This window comes from Drosophila virilis, chromosome 5 (assembly GCF_030788295.1).
Source record: "Drosophila virilis strain 15010-1051.87 chromosome 5, Dvir_AGI_RSII-ME, whole genome shotgun sequence".
NCBI lineage: Eukaryota > Metazoa > Arthropoda > Insecta > Diptera > Drosophilidae > Drosophila > Drosophila virilis.
In genome coordinates, this window is record NC_091547.1 from 19,505,995 (window position 1) to 19,526,506 (window position 20,512).

Sequence of the window (20,512 nt, forward strand, 5' to 3'; positions counted from 1 at the left end):
CAGAGTTGCCATGTTGTATGAAAAACTATCGATTGTAGGAACGCAGCGATAACGATAATTGTATTTCGAGAAATTTGTTAAACTGCCGGGCTATAAAATGGAAGACCTTAACGACGACTCATTTGATGATGTCTTGGCTTCAATAGAAATGCCCGCAGCTCCAAAGCAGCCGAAAATACAAACATCGACAACAACAGAAGCATCTATCAGCACCAGCAGCAGCACCAGTTCTGCTGCCGGCACTGCTAAGCCGCCGCCTTCAAATCCTCACAGTGTTTTGGTGCACAGCAAGCAACGGGGTAATCCCATACTGAAATCCATTCTCAATGTGCCCCTGGAGTTTCGTGATGATATTATACCAGACTATGTGGTGGGTCGTACTTCCTGCATACTGTTCCTATCGCTCAAGTACCATAATTTGAATCCCGATTACATTTGCCAACGCCTCAAGGCGCTGGGCAAGATGTATGAGCTACGCGTGCTGCTGGTGCAGGTGGACACGCCCGAGCCGCACAATGCGCTGAAAAGCTTAACACGCATTTCGCTGTTGGCAGATCTAACGATGATGCTCGCCTGGAACGCCGAGGAGGCTGGCAAAATCATAGAAACATATAAGCAATTCGAGAAGCGTCCGCCGGATTTGATTATGGAGCGCGTTGAGTCCAATCCGCATCAGAAGGTGGGTGTGATGTTCAGTTTTAGTTTAATGTAATTTCACTGGGTTTCATCCTCTGCAGCTTGTGGCGGCTTTGACCAACATTAAACCAGTGAATAAAACGGATGCCGTCACGATCTTGCAAATCTTTGGCAATCTGGAGAATCTTATTAATGCCAGCGAGGAGCGGCTTGCCCAAGTTATGGGCTTGGGACCGCGCAAGGCCAAGAAATTGTACAAAACGCTGCACGAACCCTTTCTTAGCAAATAAGGCCAGTTTATTGTAACAGCTATTTATTACAAAAGGCAATAGGAAATACTTAAATTATATACACAAAACCGGGACAGAAAGATATGATTACTCCTGCAGTTTCCATATCTTGATGGTGCCATCGTCGCTGCAGGAGATCAGTTGACCGGCAGTCACTGGATTCCATTCCACCGCATTCACATCCTGTTCGTGTGCGCTTTCCTCGGCTGTTAGCAGCTCGAATGTGGGCGCATCTCGTTTGGAATCGCTGCACTCTTTGAAAATGCGAATGCCATCATCGCCGCAAGCGCTGGCAATCAGGCCTGTCTGCTTGCACCAGGACACATCATAGATGGCACGCGAGTGCTCTCCGGACAAGGTGCACACGCATTTCCACACGGTGGTCTTGTCGGGCGTGGCAATGCCAGCATCATTGCCCGGATGATAGGCACGCCAAATCTTAAGTGTGGCATCGTCGCTGCAGGAAACCAAACGCTCCCCATCTGCATCAAAATCAATGCTCCAGACTGTGCTCGTGTGCGAGCTGAGCGTCGCCGTACAGTCCCAGTCGCTATCGAGCGCGCTCTCGGCAAACATCTTGATTGTGTTGTCATACGAAGCTGAGGCCAGGACTTCCTTTGTTGGATGCCACACCACACGCTTTACATCCTGCGAGTGTGCGTTTAGCACAGCAGCGCATTCGAACTCATCATCGCCAGCCACCTCCCAGATCCACACTGACTTGTCGCGCGAACAAGTGGCCAACAAGCCGCCGCTGCGTGACCAGCTAACGCTTTTCACCTCATTCTCGTGCCCCTCCAGCGTGGCGGTGCATTCGTGCTTGGACCAAATGGCTGTGGTAGCATCGAAGCTGGCGGAGGCCAAATACTCACCGCACGGTGACCAGCGTACCTCGCGTATGGTGCGCTTGTGCCCATCAGATAGTATGGTTTTGGTGGTCCATGTGTTTCCCGAAAGTGACCATATTCTGATGGCCTTGTCTTCGCCGCAAGAGGCAAAACTATTGCCCTTTGGATGCCATGCAACGCCCCAAATTCGTCCTTTGTGACCCTGCAGCGTGTGCTCCAGAATAAGGCGTACCATAATTAAAGTTGCGTAGTTTTAAGGTGTATATATATTTAATTATATATGTTGATTTCTGTTGATAACGCTGCATGCGTGAAGTCCTCAAAAAACAGATGTTATTCAAGGGTTCAGTTCCGAACTAGTTTCATCGCTTTGATCTTTGAACACTACTTGAAAATGAAAGTAATACACTCAATTACTTAATATAGCAGCAAATATAAAATGGAAATATACGTTTTTAAATAAAAATATTCGACAAGCTGGAGAGCTGCGTGTTTTTTTATATTTTAAAGGAATTCATTTAATTCGTTAACGGAACTGAACGCATACATCAACTATATGGCAACGCTCAGCTCTTATCATTGGCAAACTCTAGTAGCAAGAAATTAAGTGTGTACAAGGAATACATTATTTTAAATTCTGATGTAGACTATGATTTAACAGTTTTTGGTTTAATACTAAGGTCCACTCCATCTTTACTAATATAACCAAATGCATAGTAAAGGTATTTAGCTATAATTTGAATTTTCAAAGTTGGCGCCAAGAACAGCTTCCCACACCTAAAACTATCGATACTTTTGCAAAACGATAGAAATTACCACTGAACTGTAACACGAAGATTTACAGTTAAAACAACATCTACTGAATCCACAATCTGCGTTTTCTTTTTAATAAATACACACTGAACTTGGTTGGTTTTACTTAATTACGTGGCAGCCGAAGTATCGCTGCTTGCCGCACGCCGCGGATTAACTGTACAAATAGACAAAACTAGTGCATTGTGTTGTTTTGGCCGTTTTTTTCTTTCTGATAAGAAAATGAACGGTCTAATTGTATTCAATAGCGCCAACGATGTGGCTTATCAAAATTTGAATGGAGATCTAACGGAGAAAATATGCAATATAGCAATTGCACAGGGTTTGGTGCCCGCCGGCAGCGTAATGACTCCCGGCGCCGCCCTGGACAGCAATGTCCTGTTGCAGATATTCAGTCCCATTATCAGCTCACAGCGGATTATGCACTGTCAGTTTGACAATGCCTATGCGAGCTTTCAGTGCGAGAATGGCTTCAATTTGGCCTTTGGCGAGCTCTTGGGATTCACCTTTTTGAAAATTGGCCAAACCGAGATTGAGCAACTGATGCGCCAACTGGGCGTGGCCATGACACTGACACGTTACTTTTACGGCGCCAATTTATTTGGTGTACAGGCTGGAGCCATGCAGCAGGAGCTGCTGACGCTGTGCCTCAACTGTTACGAGTCGCAGCTGTGGCAGGAGGAGCAGGCCTATTTGCTGGAGGCACTGCCCAAGCTGCTAATCAACACGGAACTGAAGCGCACTGTGCACGTGACACTGGATGCGACGCTGGAGCAACTGCGACAAACGGGCGGACAGCAACGGGCACATGCCCTGCTTCTTGTCTCACATAAGCTGGTGGCATTGAATAGCACACGCCAGGCGCTACCCTTGGCGCCCGCCGATTTGCTCTTTCTGGCCATCTTAGCGCGAGCGCTGCAATCCCAGAAATCCCAACGGGCTGTGGCCGTTTTCCTTCAAGGAGTTTCACACGATGTCAATTCTGGCTGTGTGCCCTGCATTGTGCATCTGTCGCGCCTTCATGGCCATCAGGTGCTGCTGCAGATCATCGAGTACGGCCACATGCCACTCACCAGCTCCATATATGACACATTCTTTGTGCTGCAGAAAATTGTGGCCGTGCAGCAGCAGGGCGATGCGGATGCATTGAAGCCCGCCTACGAGAGTCTGGAATCTTTTGTCAGCCAGACCTTGACAGCGCTTAAGCGCCATCTGAAGCAAAAACATGAGGATTTGGAGAGCTGTGTCAAAAAGTTTACGGCACGTTGGGAGAATCTGCGCAAGATGTACGTGGAATTCTTCAAGAGCTTCGAGCGCGAGCTGCTCGTCCGCATCGAGTCCAATTTGCCAGCTTTTGTGGAGGAGCTGAAGCAACTGTTTACGCTCTCCTTGGCCAGCTGCGACAGCGCCAGCAATCAGCAGCTGGATCAGCTGGCCGACTCGGCAGCTGTGGTTGAGGCCAAGCTGCTGGAATTTGCCGAATTCCTGGCGGTCAAGGCGGCGCGCAACATGTCCATTGATGCTTACTTGGAGGACTTTCCAGGCCTGGTGCATTTCATGTACGTCAATCGCAGCTCCGGTCAAATGCTGGCGCCGGACTTGCGTCAAAACAGTCCACAGCTGCTGCCCAAGTCCAAACTGTGGCACATGGTGGAGTTCACTCGCAGCTATTTAAAAAGGGGCCAAACCACAGTCATGTGGAAAGATCGCACATTCCATTACTCATATTTCCTTTGGTTTGAAGATCTCTCGGGTGGCATATTGAAATGCACCCTGGACTTGCACCAGCATTTCCTATCCACGGGCTTTGGCGCCGGTGCCAATGGGCAGAAGACACCAGCCGAGCCTGGTGCACTGCCCATGGATTACTACAGCGAGCTGGCCGAGCTTTGCTTTCCCAAGCTGTCGCCAGGCAAAGTGCGCGTCTATGAATTGTACTGCATACATTTGGGCCTCGTCACGGCTACCTGTGCCGTCGAGCATGCCCGCCGCTTGGTGGCCACCATCAGCGATGTGGTTGGCGAGGAAACATTTTAAATGGCATTGTAAGTTTTATTTAGTTATATATTTATTTTTTTTGACATTCCCTTAAAAGATGCCACACGATGCTAGTCAACTTTCGTTTGTCTCTTGACATGATATATCACACGAATATTCTATAAAATCCTCTATAGGATTGTCATAGCGGGAGCTCATTTGCGTGCAAATGCCCTGAACTTTAATGTTATTTTAAACAATTTCTTGAATTGAGTCCGAAGGTATCAAACGTTATTGTCTTTTGAAAGTTATTGACTTTAAAGTTGCTTTGATTGTTATTTTTTTGCGATTTTTGTTTATTTATTTTTATTATTCTAGCCATAATTTATACATTTTGGTATTCCATTAGGTCGCCGTAACTAGTTGTTAACGAATAAATCCTTAAAAATTATTCTTGATGTTTCGGTTTACGGTTTTAAGGATTTTGCTTCATTCAGTTTCAATTTAGAAACGTAGCCACATTTTTATGTTTCTGACTGGGTCTTCTTCGAATGAAAACAAATTTTTACCAAAACAGTTTCCTTCAGGCGGTTTGGTCTAAAAGTAGTTTCTTCTTATAACAATAGATTTTTTCAACAAACGTTTATTAACTATTTACATGTTTATTGTGTCGCCGCCGTTTCCTGTTGATTTTGTAGCTCCTGCCATTTTTCCTCAAAGAAAGACTTGCGCGCCGTCAATGGCATAGACTTCTGGCGCAGCATGTAGTTCTCATTGCCCAGAGCCGTGTAGGTGTTGTCTCCAATGAGATTTCTTAGGGCAATATTCTTCTTTAAATGCTTATCATAGTAGCTAATGCCGGCGGCCACAAACTGTGGACCCAGCGTTGCAAGTTTCTTGTCTATGTCCGCATCGGTGACCACCTGATTAACGTCCTTCATGAAAGACCAGCTGCCCACGCCGAACAAGCCCAAAATTGTGTATAAAACAAAACGCATCTGTGAATTATGAAACGCAAACGATTAACAAGTGCTACAAAGATTCCATATGAAAAACATACGCTGCCATGACGCGCAAATAGATTGAGACGCAGGTTCAAGAAGTGTCCCACGGTGTAGACCATGAGGAAGCTCAGACTGGGGTATATAGAGTTCAAAAGCACGCGATGCGTTTGCAGCTGCAGAATGGCCTTGCATAGTCCAAACACCTGCTCGTCCTCCGTCAAGACAATAGCTTTCTCCAACAGTTTGCCGCTGTCCGAGGTCCAATCGATTTGCTGATCGCGAAAGCGTATATCTGCCCGCTTGATCTCATCAGTGCTGCCATAGGCATAGTTTACGGGTATGCCCAGGGCGGCGCCAAAGCGATACTTTGTGGTGCCCGCTTGGAACAGATCGAATCCAAATACAGTAAAGGGTTTAACGAACTTGCGCTCACGCGGATCAATCTCCAGCTTGTCCATTGCCTGACTCACACGTTGCTGCACTGCTTCCGGAACTTCACGTTCAATGCCATTCCTGTGTGAAGCAGAAAATAAGTATGGGCACCATGTTCCTCAAATACACTAACGCACTGATAACATTGGACAAAATTTCGGTAATATTTCAGTCCGAATGTGTGTGGCACAAAGTTGGCTATGAAAAGTCCAGCTGTGGTCGTGCCCGCCGCATAGAACACCACTTTACGTCCATTTTCGGTCTTAAAAAAGGATAAAAGGCCGCCACCGGCTTTCTTCTGCATGTTTGTCTGTTTTGTAACCACAACTTATCGGCCGACTGCCACATCGAAGAGGTGCGATATTTATACTCAGCTTGCCATTTATCGATGTGCATGGCAAGATTAATCGATTAATCGTTTGTTTCAAAAATGATTTAACATTTATTTTTATTCACGTTACTCGATGCGTTTCTTCTATAAACAAGTTTATTTAAAAGCTTACATTTAACTTACGAGCTGGCTGTGCTTTGTAACTTAATGTCAACTACAACTATATTATTTTTGGCAGCTTTATGCCGCCACCAACGCCCCAACCGATGCTCCTGGCCCACGGCCGCATACAGCTTGGTGCCATCGGCATTGAAAGTCAGGCCATTTATGAAGCCCGCAATGGATATTGTTTGAATCGGCTGCAGCTTGCGGGCATTTGGATTGCTTTGCCACAGTCTGACACAGCCGTCGCAAGAGCCTAAAATACAAGAAACATTTTAAATTAAGGCGTAAAATTTGTTTAAGTGCTGCAGCCGCACCTGTTGCCACCAGATCCGTATTGACCACAACGGCAATGGCTGTTATCCAGTTGGCTACGCCATTCTCGCCCTTTCCATGCGCCAGTTGCGTTGTGCAAATTGGCTTCTTCTTCAAGGCGCTCCACAAGCTAATGGCACTGCAAAGAGTATGAGCGTATGTATTAATAATATATTAGCTATTAACATTTGGGGTCCTAACCCATCAACGCCGCCAGAGACGAAATGCTCATCATTAATCAGCTTGACGCATTCAATGCCGTCTCTGTGTCCGTTGTAAATCAGCTGGGACTCTTCGGTAATCTTCCAAATGCGTAACGAACAATCTGAACCGCCTGCGGTTATAGCACGCTCCCGACTCAGTGCATCTATGCTCGTAACAGCAGTCTGGTGTCCAAACCTATATTTAATTGTGATTAAATTGGAATCCAAACTAGATTGCTTTGTGGCGCACACTCACAAACTTTCCACGTATGCCAACTCATCCACAGACCAAATCTTCACTGAGCGATCCTTGGCCGCCGAGTACAGCTCGTGTGTGCCCTTGCGGAATACCAGACCCGTGACATTATCCCTGTGCCCCTTAAATGTTTTTACATGCTTCATGGTCTGTGGACACCATATCTGTATGTGTGGGCCGCCCTCGGCCAATGCCATATACTTCATGTCGGTGGACAGGCAAATGGCAATGACATGCGATCGGCGCTTTTTATTCGTTTCGGGCTCCTCGCGATGCGGCAGCACATCCCCTCTGTCCAGCACTTTCCCACTCTCCGTGCACCATTTGAGTACATATTGTGACTTTGCGCCCGTGTACAGGTATTTGCCATCTGCGCTCAGAGCCAGGGCGCAAAGCGGCGTGTGGTGCACCTTGTGCTTGAGCACACTCTGGATTGTACACGATTGGAGGCCAGCAGCTATGTTGCGACGCAATCGCCCCACACTATCCAAGTACTCGGTTTGTAGACGCTGCTCGACACTCTGGCTCAACTCGCGATGCTCGGCGCGCTCTGCCTCTTGTTTCTCAATTTCAGACAAATATTGCTTGGCCAGACGCAAACGTTTGTCTTGGGGTGTTTCCTCCTCTTCTTCGTCGGCGGAGAACGCTAAAGTGTCGCTGTTATATTCCTCATCATCACTGGCAATCTCCTCGTCGTCCACTTTGGCACGTCGTTGTTTTTTTGGCCCTGGAACTGTTGCATTTTGTGTTTTTTTACCCGGTTTAGCGCCGCCTTTGGTTTTTGTTGCGCTAAACTATAATGTGAATTGTCGTGTGCTGAGTTTTGTGTGTATTTCTTTGAGTTATTTGGCTTACCTTGCGCTTTTTGTTGGCCTGTTTGGCGGCGCCTGGTTTCAAAAAAAACGATGAGGACATTTTATGAATCGTAATTTCTAAAAAATTTAAACGCTAAACAGGCCCACGTGCATAGTATAACGCGCTTGGTATTTTTTAGACATTGTTTAACACATCAGCTGTGTGCATCGTGTAACAGGCTGACTGCTATGATATGATATTTCAAGTGCCAATACCAACCAACGTAACGTTTTGTAGCACTGTAAAGGCGCGCAAAGCGTAAATTCAAAATTTAAATTCATCGTCTTGCTATTGCTTGCTAAATATTCTCAACTTGCAGTATTTCTCTGAACGTATATTGAATAAAAAAATTGTTGTTTATTGTTATTGCCCGTACGTTTATTGAAATAACTAAGTACTTTAAATATAATATATATATGGTTATTAATATAAATTAAATCAAATGGTTTGAATTCCGTTTTTCATTTATTGTTTCAAATTTAGCAAATACGCATTACATGAATTATAATGTTGAATCAAGTTGGATTTGTCTAACTGAATATGTTCTCCCGAGTGTTATAAAATTATCACAAATTATGTATACGTTGATTTCTCGTTTTGTGTAAGTTTTTCTTTTTATTTGCATTATTATGATAATAAAAATAAATTAAGTGTTGCGCTCTGTGCGCTGCCCAGGCGGCAGGCGTTGGTTGGTTGATTGGTTTGGTTTGGTTTGTGAGAGTGGAGGGGAAGGTTAGGTACCTACAGAGAACCAAATAACGCGCTATTGACCGCACGTCTGTAATTGCCTAAAACTAAGTAACGTTCTAAATTAAAATTTTAAGATTGCTAATTATAAAAAAAACACATTAAGTGAGAATAGGAATAATGGGCGTGTGCCCAATCTCACTTTTACATGATCGAGCACAGGCCCGACGTTTCGACGCCATTTTGCACTTTCTTCGTTTTCTTGAGCGTCACCTGTCGCAGCGCCGGCTTCAGTTCGATAACAGGCTCCGGCTCAGCTTCAACTGCAGCGGGTGGTGGTGTTATCGACTTTTGCGCAGCGGCCGCCGTTGTTGATGGGCCGCCGCTGCTGCTGCTGCTGCCAGTTGCTGCTGCTGGCGCGCCCAGCGATGTTGTTGCTGCTGTTGTTGTTGTTGTTGCTGCTAGTGTGGGCAAACGTGAGTTGACATTATTGTTGTTGTTGTTGTTGCTGCTGCTGCCGTAGCTGCTGCCAATAACCGAAATGGAACTAATGTTTGCAGGCGGCGCATTAAGACAGCTGCTGCTGCTGCTGGTGGCAATCTTCGGCACAAACGTATTGCCTCCGCACAGCACTGGAATTGTGGAAATTGTTTGTATGGAATTCTGCTGCTGATGCACATCGGCATTTCCTGTGGCGCCAATTACACTTATTGCCGACACTTGCGAGTCCGTTGCTGCTGCTGCTGCCGTTGCCGCTGCCGACGTCGTCGTTGTTGTTGAGGCACTATTATGACTATTACTACTTGTATTCTTAGTGATATTTATTTTTATTTTATTAACTATGCTAGCCAAAGGTAACGCCGGCGCCGGTCCCGCTGCGCTCAGATTATGCGTCTCCTGTGGATTCTCACCATTAAAATCGGCCTCGCTGTTGCCTGCCATCGCAGCGCTTGGCTCCAGTTCCAGATCATCCTCATTAGCCGTCATAGAAAGCGATGTTACCGAGGCGGGACGCTCCATGGTTACCGGCGAGGCGGTTGAATCGATGGTCTGGGTTTGAGTTTCTGGGCACAGTCAAAAAATGTCCAATTAGAATCAGCATGGAAATATATATATTTATAATAAGAGTACTTACCACTGCTTAGTATAGATATTTCATCTTCTGGCAGTGGCAGCAATTGCACCACCGTGCCCACATCCTCAAAGCCGTCGTCTTCGTCCTCTTCGTCATCATCTTTGGGCTCCTCTTTGATTTTAACATTGAGCATTGGCATTGGCTCTTTTTCTACGTAGGTGTCCAAATCAGTAAAGGGAATGTTTGGCTCTTGTATCTCTACATCCGACTCATTGGCATTCTCTGCCCTTTGTTGTTGTTCTTCATCCTTTTGTTGTTCCTTCTGTTGCTCCTGTTCGCCAGGAGTTGCTGACGTTGTTGGCTTCTCACTTGGCGCCTCTGTCTCTGGTTCAGCAGTCACAGCCATCGGCACATATTCATCATCATCGTCGTCGACAATTTCTGTAACACTCGGCTCCTCATTAGGCAGCACAATGACATCGTCATCGTCGTCATCCAGCAGCATGGTTGATGTCTTCTTGGCATCATCTGTGAGGCGCAGGTAAGGCAGTGAATTAGTATGGACATGATATCGTTTAAATTGGTAGCACTCATTAATGAACTTCTTAACTTTCACTTAAAACTCACCCGAGTCATCCTCCACTTTGATAAGTGTATCCATGGCATTGTCATCGCTGGCATTGAGCATATCCATATCCCCATTGGTCGTGGAATCGTTTACAACTGCCGCCGGCGGATTAAGAGACGCCTTGTAGTCTTCATAGCACAGCGGGTGATAGATTTTCTCGTCCACACGTATAGCCGAGCGAAGATGCCATTCCTCCAGCTCTTCGTTGTAGAACTGTTCGAATTTCTCGTGACACATGTCACAGCTGCGATCCAAATCATCCGTGCCAGCGGCACAGCTGGGCACGGGTGAGTCCAGCGAACGCTGCTGCGACACCTCATCGATAGCATCGGGTCCCAGTTGCTGACCCTGCGCCTCCAGGAAGTTTCTTTCACGCTCCTCCACATCCTCAATTTCTTCGTACTGCCGCCAATCATTGAGATCATAAAACCAACGTCTGGACGTTGCCTTGCGCGTCGAGTCACGTTCACGTCGATTTTGTCGGAAATGCCAGTCCAAGTGTTGGCTATACTTGATGGTCTGCTCAGGCGGGAAGCGTACACCACAGCTGCTGCACTGCATGCCCAAATATAGAGTGGCTATAACAGCCGACTGTCGCGTCTTGATTGTTTCTGGTTTGTGAAGTTCAATGCGCTTAATGGGCTCCGTGGGCGCTGCAGCAGGCACAGATGCTGCGGCTGCATTAGCATCTTTGTTGGAGCTGGAGCTCGTCTCTGCGGCAGGTACATTGACGGCGCCGCTACTGCTTGCAACGGCAGATGTCGCTGCACCACCAATTATGCCAGACGAGACGAGTTTCTGGAAGAGCTCATCAATATTGAGATTACCAAGAGCAGCTGCGGCCACGGGCAGTGGGATTGCTGGAGCTGGAGTTGTTGTTGTGGCAGCTGGAGCAGCTGCTGGCTGCTCGAGCGTCGGAACTGCTGGCGGTGCTGCGGCTGCAATCACGGGCACTGGCAGTGGCGGTGGCTGTGGAGGCTCCGCTGGTGCCTCGGTCTTAATGTACACCATGTCCTGAACATGCGCCTTGCCCGCTTGCACTCCTTTGGGCAATGTGCCAAAACGTATGAAACAATTGCGACCACCATTTAACTTCATGCTCTTGGGCAAGCCGCCATACTCTAGCTTCTGGAGCTGCCCATCGAGCAGCGCATACAGGAAACTGTCCACAAACTGCAGCGAATGCTGCTCGGCGCCCAAATGGAACGTCTGCTGACGCCCGTCCAGGAAGAGTGGCACAATTGTGTGTGCATCGACAATCATGTTGATTTTGCCTACAACCAGATCCCGGCGCACGCGTCCTATGTCCACATTCGGCGGTGGTCCCTCCGCTTTCAGTACGTGCAGTTTGTTGCCAATTGGCAGCGACACGGGCGGCCCACCAAAGTAGATCTCATACCAGTGCTCATCGATATACAGCTCACGGGAGGGATGGCCAAAGCGTATGCGATGCAGCTGCCCATCCAACTGAAAGGGCTTGTAGTCATCGTTGAAACTCAACGCCAGCGGCTCATTGTGATCAATGTAGATGGCACGCTGGCCATGCTGGAAGCCAATCTCGTGCGGCTCATCGCCATCCATGAATATGATGGCCACCTGATTATAAAAGCGTATCTCTTTGCTGCCGCCATCGATGGTTATGCTGCGCACCACATCCGCCATCGGATTATCCAATGAATTAATAGCCTTGGTTATGCTTACCGGCGGCACAGGTGGCATTGATAGCATTGAGGGCGGTTGCGGTGGTGGTGGCACCGCAGTTTGGGTCATAACCAACGGTGGATGCTGCCAGGGCATGCCGCGGAAACCACCGCCGCCGGCTGCCACATTCCCTCCTGTCATGCGCTTGTTGTTGTTATTATTGTTGTTGTTGTTCTGGGCCAACTGCCAAGCGGCTCGCTGTGCTGCCGCCGGATCCACCTGCTCGCCCCATTTGCTAGGCTTACGCCGCTTGCCGTCACGCTTATTCTTCTGCTTGGGCGGCTGCTGTGGCTTTTCGGGCATGGCCTGTGCCGGCATCAGTTGCTCCTCGTAACGTGGCTCACCATCGCTGCGCGGCGAACTGGAGGCGTGGTTTTCATTGCCCTTCAGTTTGGGTATGCGCTTGCGCAGCACCGCATCGCGTGCAGCATTCCGTTCCATATCCTCATCATCGGCAGTTTCGCGGCGTCGTTCCTTCAACTTACTGCTCTCGCTCATGACCACCACCTTGCTGACTAGCTCTTTGTATTGTTCCTGATTCATACCGTGATTCTCGAACATCTCCTGCGCCTGGCTGAGAATCGTGCGCATCTTTTCGTCGTGCGCCTCCTGCGAGTCATCGTTGGCTTTTAGCTCCGACAGCTGCTTGAGACGCTGTGCCATGGGATGTTCTTTGGATTTTTCTGTGATGGGGGGTTTTATGAATGTGATAAGTTTGAACCGAACGAAATTATGCCGCCCAACGACTTACCCTTGGATAGCTTATTGTTGTGACGCACAGTCTTGGCCAATTTGGCGCGTAGTTCATCCAGCGTGGGCTTTTTGACGGGCGACAAAGGTTGTTTGGCAGTTTGCTAAAGAAGATTGGATACAGTTTTAAAACCATACAAATACATACTGCTTCAACTAGTAAAATGATTGACCGACTGACTGATAGATAAGAAACGCTCAATGAAAAGCCTAAGAGCTATCAAGCTGAAATTTCCCAAATAATCCTTCCTTTTTTAATCTAAAAAGTTTAATTCCCTTCGATTCAAGAAATATTAAGGCTTAGCATGAACAATAAATGAATGGTAGATTCTCCGACGATGTTTCATATAAACACTTTGAACCAGAAAAGTATATTACACTATACACACCTTATTGGCCTCCCAATTGTCCATAGAGTCATCTTCAACGACAATAACGCCACCTGGCACAATAGTAGTAGGTTTGACAGGCAGCTCGCGTCGCAAATCCACATCCTCGCTGCCAAAGAGACTGAAAACAAATAGTGAAACAAACATTTAGCTTTGGGTTAACTTAAAAGTTGTGTCTGTACTTACGCATCCAGTTTGGTGGATTTGCTGCGTTTCTGTTGTGGTTGCTGCTGTTTATCCTCCTCATCGGTATCGCCTTCGGGCGGCAGCTGACCCGCCGAACGCTTCTCACCGGCGCCCTGCGACAGCTGCTTGCCAAGAGACTCCGATGACGCGGGCGCTGGCGAGGATTGTCTGACGCTGGACGCGTTCGTGGCGACTGTTGCTGGTGGTGCTGCTGCTGTTGTTGTTGTTGTTGTTGCTGCTGATGTTAGCATTGTTGCTGTTGATAAATTCGCTGTAGATTTTTCTAATTTATTAAACGGTTTTTGTATTTTGAACGACACTTTTGTGGGCAATTTGGAGGAACTGTTCGTTGCGTTGGAGGCGCTGCTAGCATTTGTTGTGCTGCTGGTGTTGTTGTTCTCATTGCGGCTGCTATCTGACACGGTTGCTGGTGTTGTCGATTCTGGCACTTGCTTGCCGATTATTATGGTCGGTGGCGGCGGCGTTGCTAGCCTGACAGTAGCCGACAATTCGGCCAATTTGGCAAATGGCCGCAAATCGACGTCCTTGCAAGATGCATCTAAATGCGGCGAGCTGGAAGCAGCTGGAGGCAGACGTGGGCCTGGTTCAAGTATGTGAAATGTATCTAGAAATTGATATTTTATGCTTGCAAAACAGAGTTCTTACAGCAAACAAAAAAAAAGGAGCTTTTGTGCCAAAGATTAAAAATTATAGGGCCTATATACAAAATACTAATCAAAATAGGATTTAAAGAAAATTATAATAAGAATGCTTTTAAAAGAATATTCAAAAATCATAAATATGGGCGGGGCATCAACATACACCAGACACAGCAATTGAGCTAGAAAAATTAGTGGAAAATCATAACAAAATAAAAAAAACTATTCAATTTGCAGTTGGTTCCGTTAAGGAAACAGGTTAGGTTAAATAAAATAATATTAAAAAAAAAAAAACTAGGGTCTACAAATTGAAATTACGAATTAAAAGTGCCGTTCTACAAATACAAAAATAAATCATAATAGTAAAGTAAATGATATCATATACAAATATATATGTACATATTTAGCGAGACATATATCGTGTATACAACTACACAATACGCTTAAATCAATTATTATTATTCTTTTTTTAATGCTGTTTTATAAAATATTTACGTTTATGTCAAAAGTTAAAAATTATTTACGTTTGGTTTGGGGTTTGTTTTTCTTGTTTGTCAGACGTTTACAACAAATTAAAACTGCAGTCTTTATTTCTTCTTAGTTTTTATCAAAACTGATATGGAGCATATATCATTTTTATCAGTTACAACAATTTCATCACAAGTATTTATCACGGTTTTTAAATACGTTTTTTTTTTTTTTTTTTTTTTTTTTTACAATTACACAAAGTAAATAGACTTAAAATTACACCAAAGGCGGCACCTGGCTACGTTTTGCATTAATTAAAACAACTGGAATGCAAAAGGTTTTCAAACGCATTTTATTGGATTTTGTTTTTTAGTTCTTGTTTTTATCTTTAATTTGAACTTTTTGGTATTTGCTCTTAAGTATTAAAAAAAAATTTGCATAATTATCATAGGTTTATATAGTTTCGGTTCAATTTTGGAAATATAAATTTAAAAAGCCTCTATAAAATAGTTCAAGTGAAGCAACGAGTGAAAATAACTCACCAAACAATTCGATGCAACGCCTTCGAGCCAAAGAAAACGGTCGAGAAAATTGGAAAATAATACAGAACGACAGAAAAAGTAATAACCTAGAGGTTATCATCAATAGGTATGTCCAAAACTTTTTCAAGCAAAGCGCAAAAGTAATTTTTTTTTTTAGTTTGTGAAGAGCTTGAGGAAGCTTCAAGAAAAGGCTTTGAGTTTTAAGTGTAACAATACGAATGAGATCTTTAAAATATTTAACTAGAAATTTAACTTTTACGTTATCCGTTAAGTTGTTTAAATTTTATATTAAAACCTTTTCATTTATAGAGCTTCAATCAGCTTTAAGCAAACGCTTTGATTTCAAAGCTTTTTTTTAATGATATAGATTTAGAGCTTTTTGCACTTTGCTTATTATTTCTTTGGACAAATGAGGGATCAACTGTCTGAAGCAGCTTTTCCAATGGGATCAACATTTAACACCCATGCCCACAACAACCCCAACCTGACCCTCTTGCCTGAGCCTTGGGTGCCGCCAATTTGGTTTGTAATTTCTGCATATTTCAACTACTTTGTTATATGTGTTACTAATCATGTCGAGATCGACTTGGCTGTTGGCTAACAAGTGTGAGATTAGAATTAAAAATTGTTTCTTACGTTTCTCTAAATCATTTGCGATGACGGCATTAGCTGGAGCTGTCGCTGTTGTGGCCGTGGCGTCTGGTGCAGCTGCTGGAGCTACTGCTACAGCTGGTATTGTCTTCGCTGGCTCTGGTGATTTGCTGCGCTCCACGCTGCGCATGTCCACGTCCAAGTAAATTGGCGATCGACTGCGCGATCGCGCATTGCTTGAGCCACCCGCTTTACTGCGGCCGCTTATAGTTTTTTGTGTGGCATTGCGCTTGGATTTGGCTGGTGAGCTAGCGGGTGAACTGCTCTTGCGCTTACTGTTTGCCGGCGAGCCGCCATTGTGTGCATTGCGTTCGTTATGCTCCTTGGCGGAATGCTTGTCGCGAGAGCTTGACGTTCGCTTGACGGGCGAGACACTGTTGCTGTTGCCGCCCTTGTGCCTGCCATCTGAGCCGGACGATGATGTTGAGGCAGTTGAGCTTTTAGATTCGCTTCGCTTGCGGTTGCTTGAGGAGCTGTGATGATTACTGCTGCTGCTTGACTTGCTGGAGCGGTTGCTGCCTGTGTTGCGCAGCGGTGATTTGCTGCGCGATCGACTAGATTTGTGTGTTGTTGTTGAGGAGCTGGAGGCAGCGGGTGCTTTGTGGCTCTCTAGGCGCGGATCCAGTGCACGCATGGGCGCTGCCATTTGTGCTGACTGTTGCGGCTGCATTTGGCGTGCCAGGCGCGGATCGCGCGGACGCACCGAATTGAGCATAGCCGGATTAACCGGATGCACCTTTGGCTTGTTGGCAAAAGGCTACGAATAAACAGATATTAGCTAGGTTTGACTTATGTTAACTCAAGCATAACCTACCGGTTGTCCAATTATTGGAATCATGCCGCCAGCCGCAACAGGCGCCATGGGACGCACATGGCGCATGCCGCTTGGATACATGGGAGGCGCCACAGTGGGTGGTATGACAGTTTCTATGCCTGGTGGACGCAGTACGGATACGGGAGCAGGCATGCCGATTGGCGCTACAGCAATGGCATCTGCTGCTTGACTTAGTTGACGCTCCTGTTCCTTTAAATGCATTTTAGTTTGCTCCAATTCAAGTTCCAGCTTGCGCTTCTTGAGCTCCAGCAGCTCACGAGTTTTGGCCTGTAATATCTCCTCCATGTCGCCAGGCAGGGCCGAGTTCACGGGCATAGGCACCATGCCCTATAGATACATACGTGATTAGCTAATTGTCTCATCTGGGCTTTGTTTGTTTTGTGCCTCTAGACCTACCGTCTTCAGAAAATCGGGATTGACATGTATGGCAGGATTAACATGTATTTTGTTTGGCTGACTTGGTTTGGCAGTAATCGGCCAATTGTTGTCCAGACGTTTGACTTTAACATCTAAAGCATACATTTTGGATGGCGGGAACACATCGTTCCAGGTCTGCCGAAGCAGATACATGCGCTCACGCACTTTCTCCAGCACCTGCGATGGCGAGTGTTGTACCTAAATTTTGGGGTTTCAAAGATTAATTTAATTAATTTACAATTACTTTTAGTGATAAGTTTGTGACTTACCGACTCGAAGGCGTTGAGAAATATGTTGACTATGCATTGCCCAAACAACTGAACGTAGCTGCTTTTCACATTCTTAATTATTGAATCAATTAAATATAGTATGGGCAATTTGAATTCGGGCGGCACCTGTTTGATTTGGTAAGATAGGTAAGAATAAATAGAACATAAGTTTCTACAACGTCGCTAGCGAAGTGTGTGGACACAGATTGAGGCACATCATCATCAACATCAATTCACTTAGTCCTGGGTCACGATTGACAATCATAATGACAATGACAACGACGACGACAACGGCAGCTGCTGCACACAAATGCATCTCCATGTTGTAGGTGGGGGCAGTTGAGCAAAGCAAAGCATTAGCCAAAGAACTACATAACTTAGAAAGGGGCACTAACTACCGATTTGTGGAACTCTTAATGTAACCCAACAAAAGAAACGCCCTAAAACAAACCATAAATACAACATTTTTCGAGTTCAAAATTATTTTGTATAAATTAATTATACGAAAGTATTCTAATTCTGATTTCACTTTGTTTCATTAGAAAATAATATGTACATAACTATTCAAGAAACCAATTTAATATGTTAAATTAAAAAAAATCTTTAAAAATCTAGATTTCGAGACATAATCCTCCTAGGATATCAACAGACTTTGTGGTTAGGTATCGAATAATATCACCTAGGTGCACAACGTAGAGGTATTAAAGGGGTTAAAGAGTTAATGCCGTGTACTTTTGAAGTTTTATACATTACTGATTTATTTTGCTTCAGTATCCTTCTTGCCAAAATTTCTTCTTTCTTTTGATATACACAAATCGCTGCGTGTCAGATATATGTTATTATGTTTTGTTTGTTTTTTTTTTTTTTTTGTTTTTCATTTCAAGCAATGTTTATTTCTTGTATAAAATAAAAGACAACTTGATGACAATTGTTTAAGTATTTTCTCTTTTATTGCAATTTTCTTTTCGATTCTTTTGTGTATTTTATATACTTCAAGGTATCGAGGAAAAAGAAGAATAGAAGTATATAGTAAAAGTCTTACCTTGTAGAGGATAAATCAGTCTCTGCTTAAAGCCCAAGTAAAATTTGTAAATTGAATTACGTTAGTTTCTATTTTACAGTTTAAATGCAAAAAACCAATAGATATTAGTTTCGCTTCATCTATTGGTTTTTTTTTTTTCTTTTTGGTCAAACAACCCAATTTATCTTAAGAGAACGTGTGCTTCGAGATATTATCAAAGAAAATCTGGTTTAAGAGTGTAATATATCTGTGATGTATTATGACGCTTTGAACACAACATTCTTAAGGCGAAAAGTCCATCGATATTACTGACAGCTCTTTATTTTTTTTTTAAATAAGACCATAAGAAAGAAAATATATGAATATAGTCCATATATAAATGCTCTTATCTGTCAGACCTTCTTAACCACGGTTGCCGTAAGAGGTTCAAATGAATAACCTCAGATATTTGATAGATTTAACGGAAAAAGGGAAATTTGTTCTAAAATTTATTGTCTTCTGTACTTATTATCACATATTACATCTATATATACCAACATTTTCACCTTTCCATAGTCTCTATGTGCAAATATGCTAAATGTACAAAGATAAGCATCTACCTTCAATTTAGATTGAAGACTTTACGAACAGAATACGAAATACGATTGTATAATTTACATTCAGTAACGTAATCATCACATTTTTTGTAATATATCTAAAGCGGTGGCAACCGTGTTATAAATTTTGAACACTCGTCGTTATTGATGGCTTTTCAACTAAAGAACTATCGTGTTTTCCCTAAGGCACCTAGCACACTTTGGACATGGAGATCATATGTTAACACAACTGCCGTGCGATTGGCGGGCGGCATTCGTGCGCAGGACTCGGATCACTTTGTTCATGTATATGTTTCAGTATGTCGGGTGGGTATGTATGTGGGTGTGTGTGTGTGTGTGTGTGTGTGTGGTCTATTTGTGTGGGTGTTGTAGCTGTTTAAGTAATTATGCTTTATTTGTTAACCTGGCTGATGTGATATTCCACCACGCGCACAATGACATGGGCATAGTTGATATTCTCCTCGGCAAGCATGGTGAGCATATTGATGAGCGGCTTGCTATTGCAATTCAAATCCGTTAGACTGGATAAATACTCTTCGCCAATGCGGCGTGCATCCTCCGGATACGATTGGAATATATGATCCATAATCAGGCTTTCTTCTTGAATTCCTGTGGCTTCTCTTATATTCCGTATCACGATTTACAAAAAAATGCAGTTGTTAGCTGAAATTGAAAAATTAACAACAAAAAAATAAAACGAATAAAATAATATTTAGCAAATATGCTTCATTTATACACCGCATATGATATACATATATGTTAACACACAAACATATATATATATATACATTTTCCGCAAACATCCCTAGTCATGTGGTCAAACACAAACATTTTATGACCATATACAACAAAGAAATAATACACACAATAATGCCTACATAAAGTAATTGTTGATGTGGCTTCGCACCTATGAACACAAAACACATGTAAACAACTACACGCAGCCAACTAAATAAATTTATATATATATATGTACATACACATACATACTGTTCATGGGCAAACAATAAACACACGGGCAACGGGGCTAGGGGAAGTTTTTTTCTCAGCAAATATTCAAAATGGCGGCCACCAGACATGCAAACACGCATTTTTTCACTGTTGCAAATATCATTGTTCTCAGACAATTCTATATTTTATGCACTTTAAACGTTTAAAATTGCCAAATAGACACTTATGATAATTGAATTATTTGCTGAACTTTGCATTTTAATATTTTTTCCCACATTTTTGTTGCTGCAGCCACGTTTATACTGTACACGCACACGTTTACTTATAAAAAATACAATTAGCACGCTTACGACACGCTGGCAAACATACCTTTTAATATTAATACATTTGTACAATTCGTTTAACGCACTTTAATGAAGTGAAAAATATTTATTAAACACTTTTAAACTAAACAAAATCAGCCTTTGACAACTTTTTCACGTAACAACTGCGATGAATTTGATGAGTGTGCACTAGTGATGCGAATTGAGTTTAATAACCACATTGACGCGATTATACTGCTGAT

At 44.1% G+C, this 20,512-nt stretch overlaps 6 protein-coding genes across 7 annotated transcripts; 2 read left to right on the forward strand and 4 right to left on the reverse strand.

The window, feature by feature from the left end:
* The first annotated feature begins 40 nt into the window (after window positions 1-40).
* On the forward strand, window positions 41-1,008 carry Ercc1 (DNA excision repair protein Ercc1). Its single transcript, XM_002049368.4, has 2 exons — window positions 41-679; window positions 738-1,008. Exons 1-2 carry the CDS (start codon window positions 98-100, stop codon window positions 924-926), a joined length of 771 nt encoding a protein of 256 aa, XP_002049404.1. The 5' UTR covers window positions 41-97; the 3' UTR covers window positions 927-1,008.
* Ciao1 (cytosolic iron-sulfur assembly component 1) lies at window positions 907-2,119 on the reverse strand. The gene has a single exon (XM_002049367.4). The coding sequence runs from the start codon at window positions 2,007-2,009 to the stop codon at window positions 1,014-1,016; it is 996 nt and encodes a 331-aa protein (XP_002049403.1). The 5' UTR covers window positions 2,010-2,119; the 3' UTR covers window positions 907-1,013.
* A 482-nt stretch (window positions 2,120-2,601) lies between these two features.
* On the forward strand, window positions 2,602-5,015 carry HPS1 (Hermansky-Pudlak syndrome 1 protein). Its single transcript, XM_002049366.4, has one exon. The coding sequence runs from the start codon at window positions 2,810-2,812 to the stop codon at window positions 4,622-4,624; it is 1,815 nt and encodes a 604-aa protein (XP_002049402.1). The 5' UTR covers window positions 2,602-2,809; the 3' UTR covers window positions 4,625-5,015.
* A 211-nt stretch (window positions 5,016-5,226) lies between these two features.
* Window positions 5,227-6,335, reverse strand: LOC6626092 (transmembrane protein 177). The gene is made up of 3 exons (XM_002049365.4): window positions 6,138-6,335; window positions 5,625-6,081; window positions 5,227-5,562 (listed from the first exon to the last, which is right to left on the reverse strand). Exons 1-3 carry the CDS (start codon window positions 6,302-6,304, stop codon window positions 5,227-5,229), a joined length of 960 nt encoding a protein of 319 aa, XP_002049401.1. The 5' UTR covers window positions 6,305-6,335.
* An 83-nt stretch (window positions 6,336-6,418) lies between these two features.
* On the reverse strand, window positions 6,419-8,273 carry U3-55K (U3 small nuclear riboprotein factor 55K). The gene is made up of 5 exons (XM_002049364.4): window positions 8,123-8,273; window positions 7,268-8,061; window positions 7,010-7,207; window positions 6,811-6,947; window positions 6,419-6,749 (listed from the first exon to the last, which is right to left on the reverse strand). Exons 1-5 carry the CDS (start codon window positions 8,180-8,182, stop codon window positions 6,511-6,513), a joined length of 1,428 nt encoding a protein of 475 aa, XP_002049400.1. The 5' UTR covers window positions 8,183-8,273; the 3' UTR covers window positions 6,419-6,510.
* Window positions 8,274-8,568: 295 nt separating this feature from the next.
* On the reverse strand, window positions 8,569-20,475 carry Pcf11 (Pcf11 cleavage and polyadenylation factor subunit). 2 transcript variants are annotated; one of them, XM_032437099.2, is made up of 12 exons: window positions 20,317-20,475; window positions 19,400-19,659; window positions 17,380-17,505; window positions 17,090-17,308; window positions 16,673-17,020; window positions 15,844-16,615; window positions 13,539-13,794; window positions 13,353-13,473; window positions 12,965-13,067; window positions 10,512-12,896; window positions 9,945-10,412; window positions 8,569-9,873 (listed from the first exon to the last, which is right to left on the reverse strand). In XM_032437099.2, the coding sequence occupies exons 2-12, from the start codon at window positions 19,580-19,582 to the stop codon at window positions 9,014-9,016; spliced, it is 5,841 nt and encodes a 1,946-aa protein (XP_032292990.1). In that variant the 5' UTR covers window positions 19,583-19,659; window positions 20,317-20,475; the 3' UTR covers window positions 8,569-9,013. The 2 variants fall into 2 exon arrangements, with proteins under 2 accessions (XP_032292990.1, XP_015029751.1); XM_015174265.3 differs by having other exon boundaries at window positions 13,539-13,809.
* Between the last annotated feature and the right edge of the window lie 37 nt (window positions 20,476-20,512).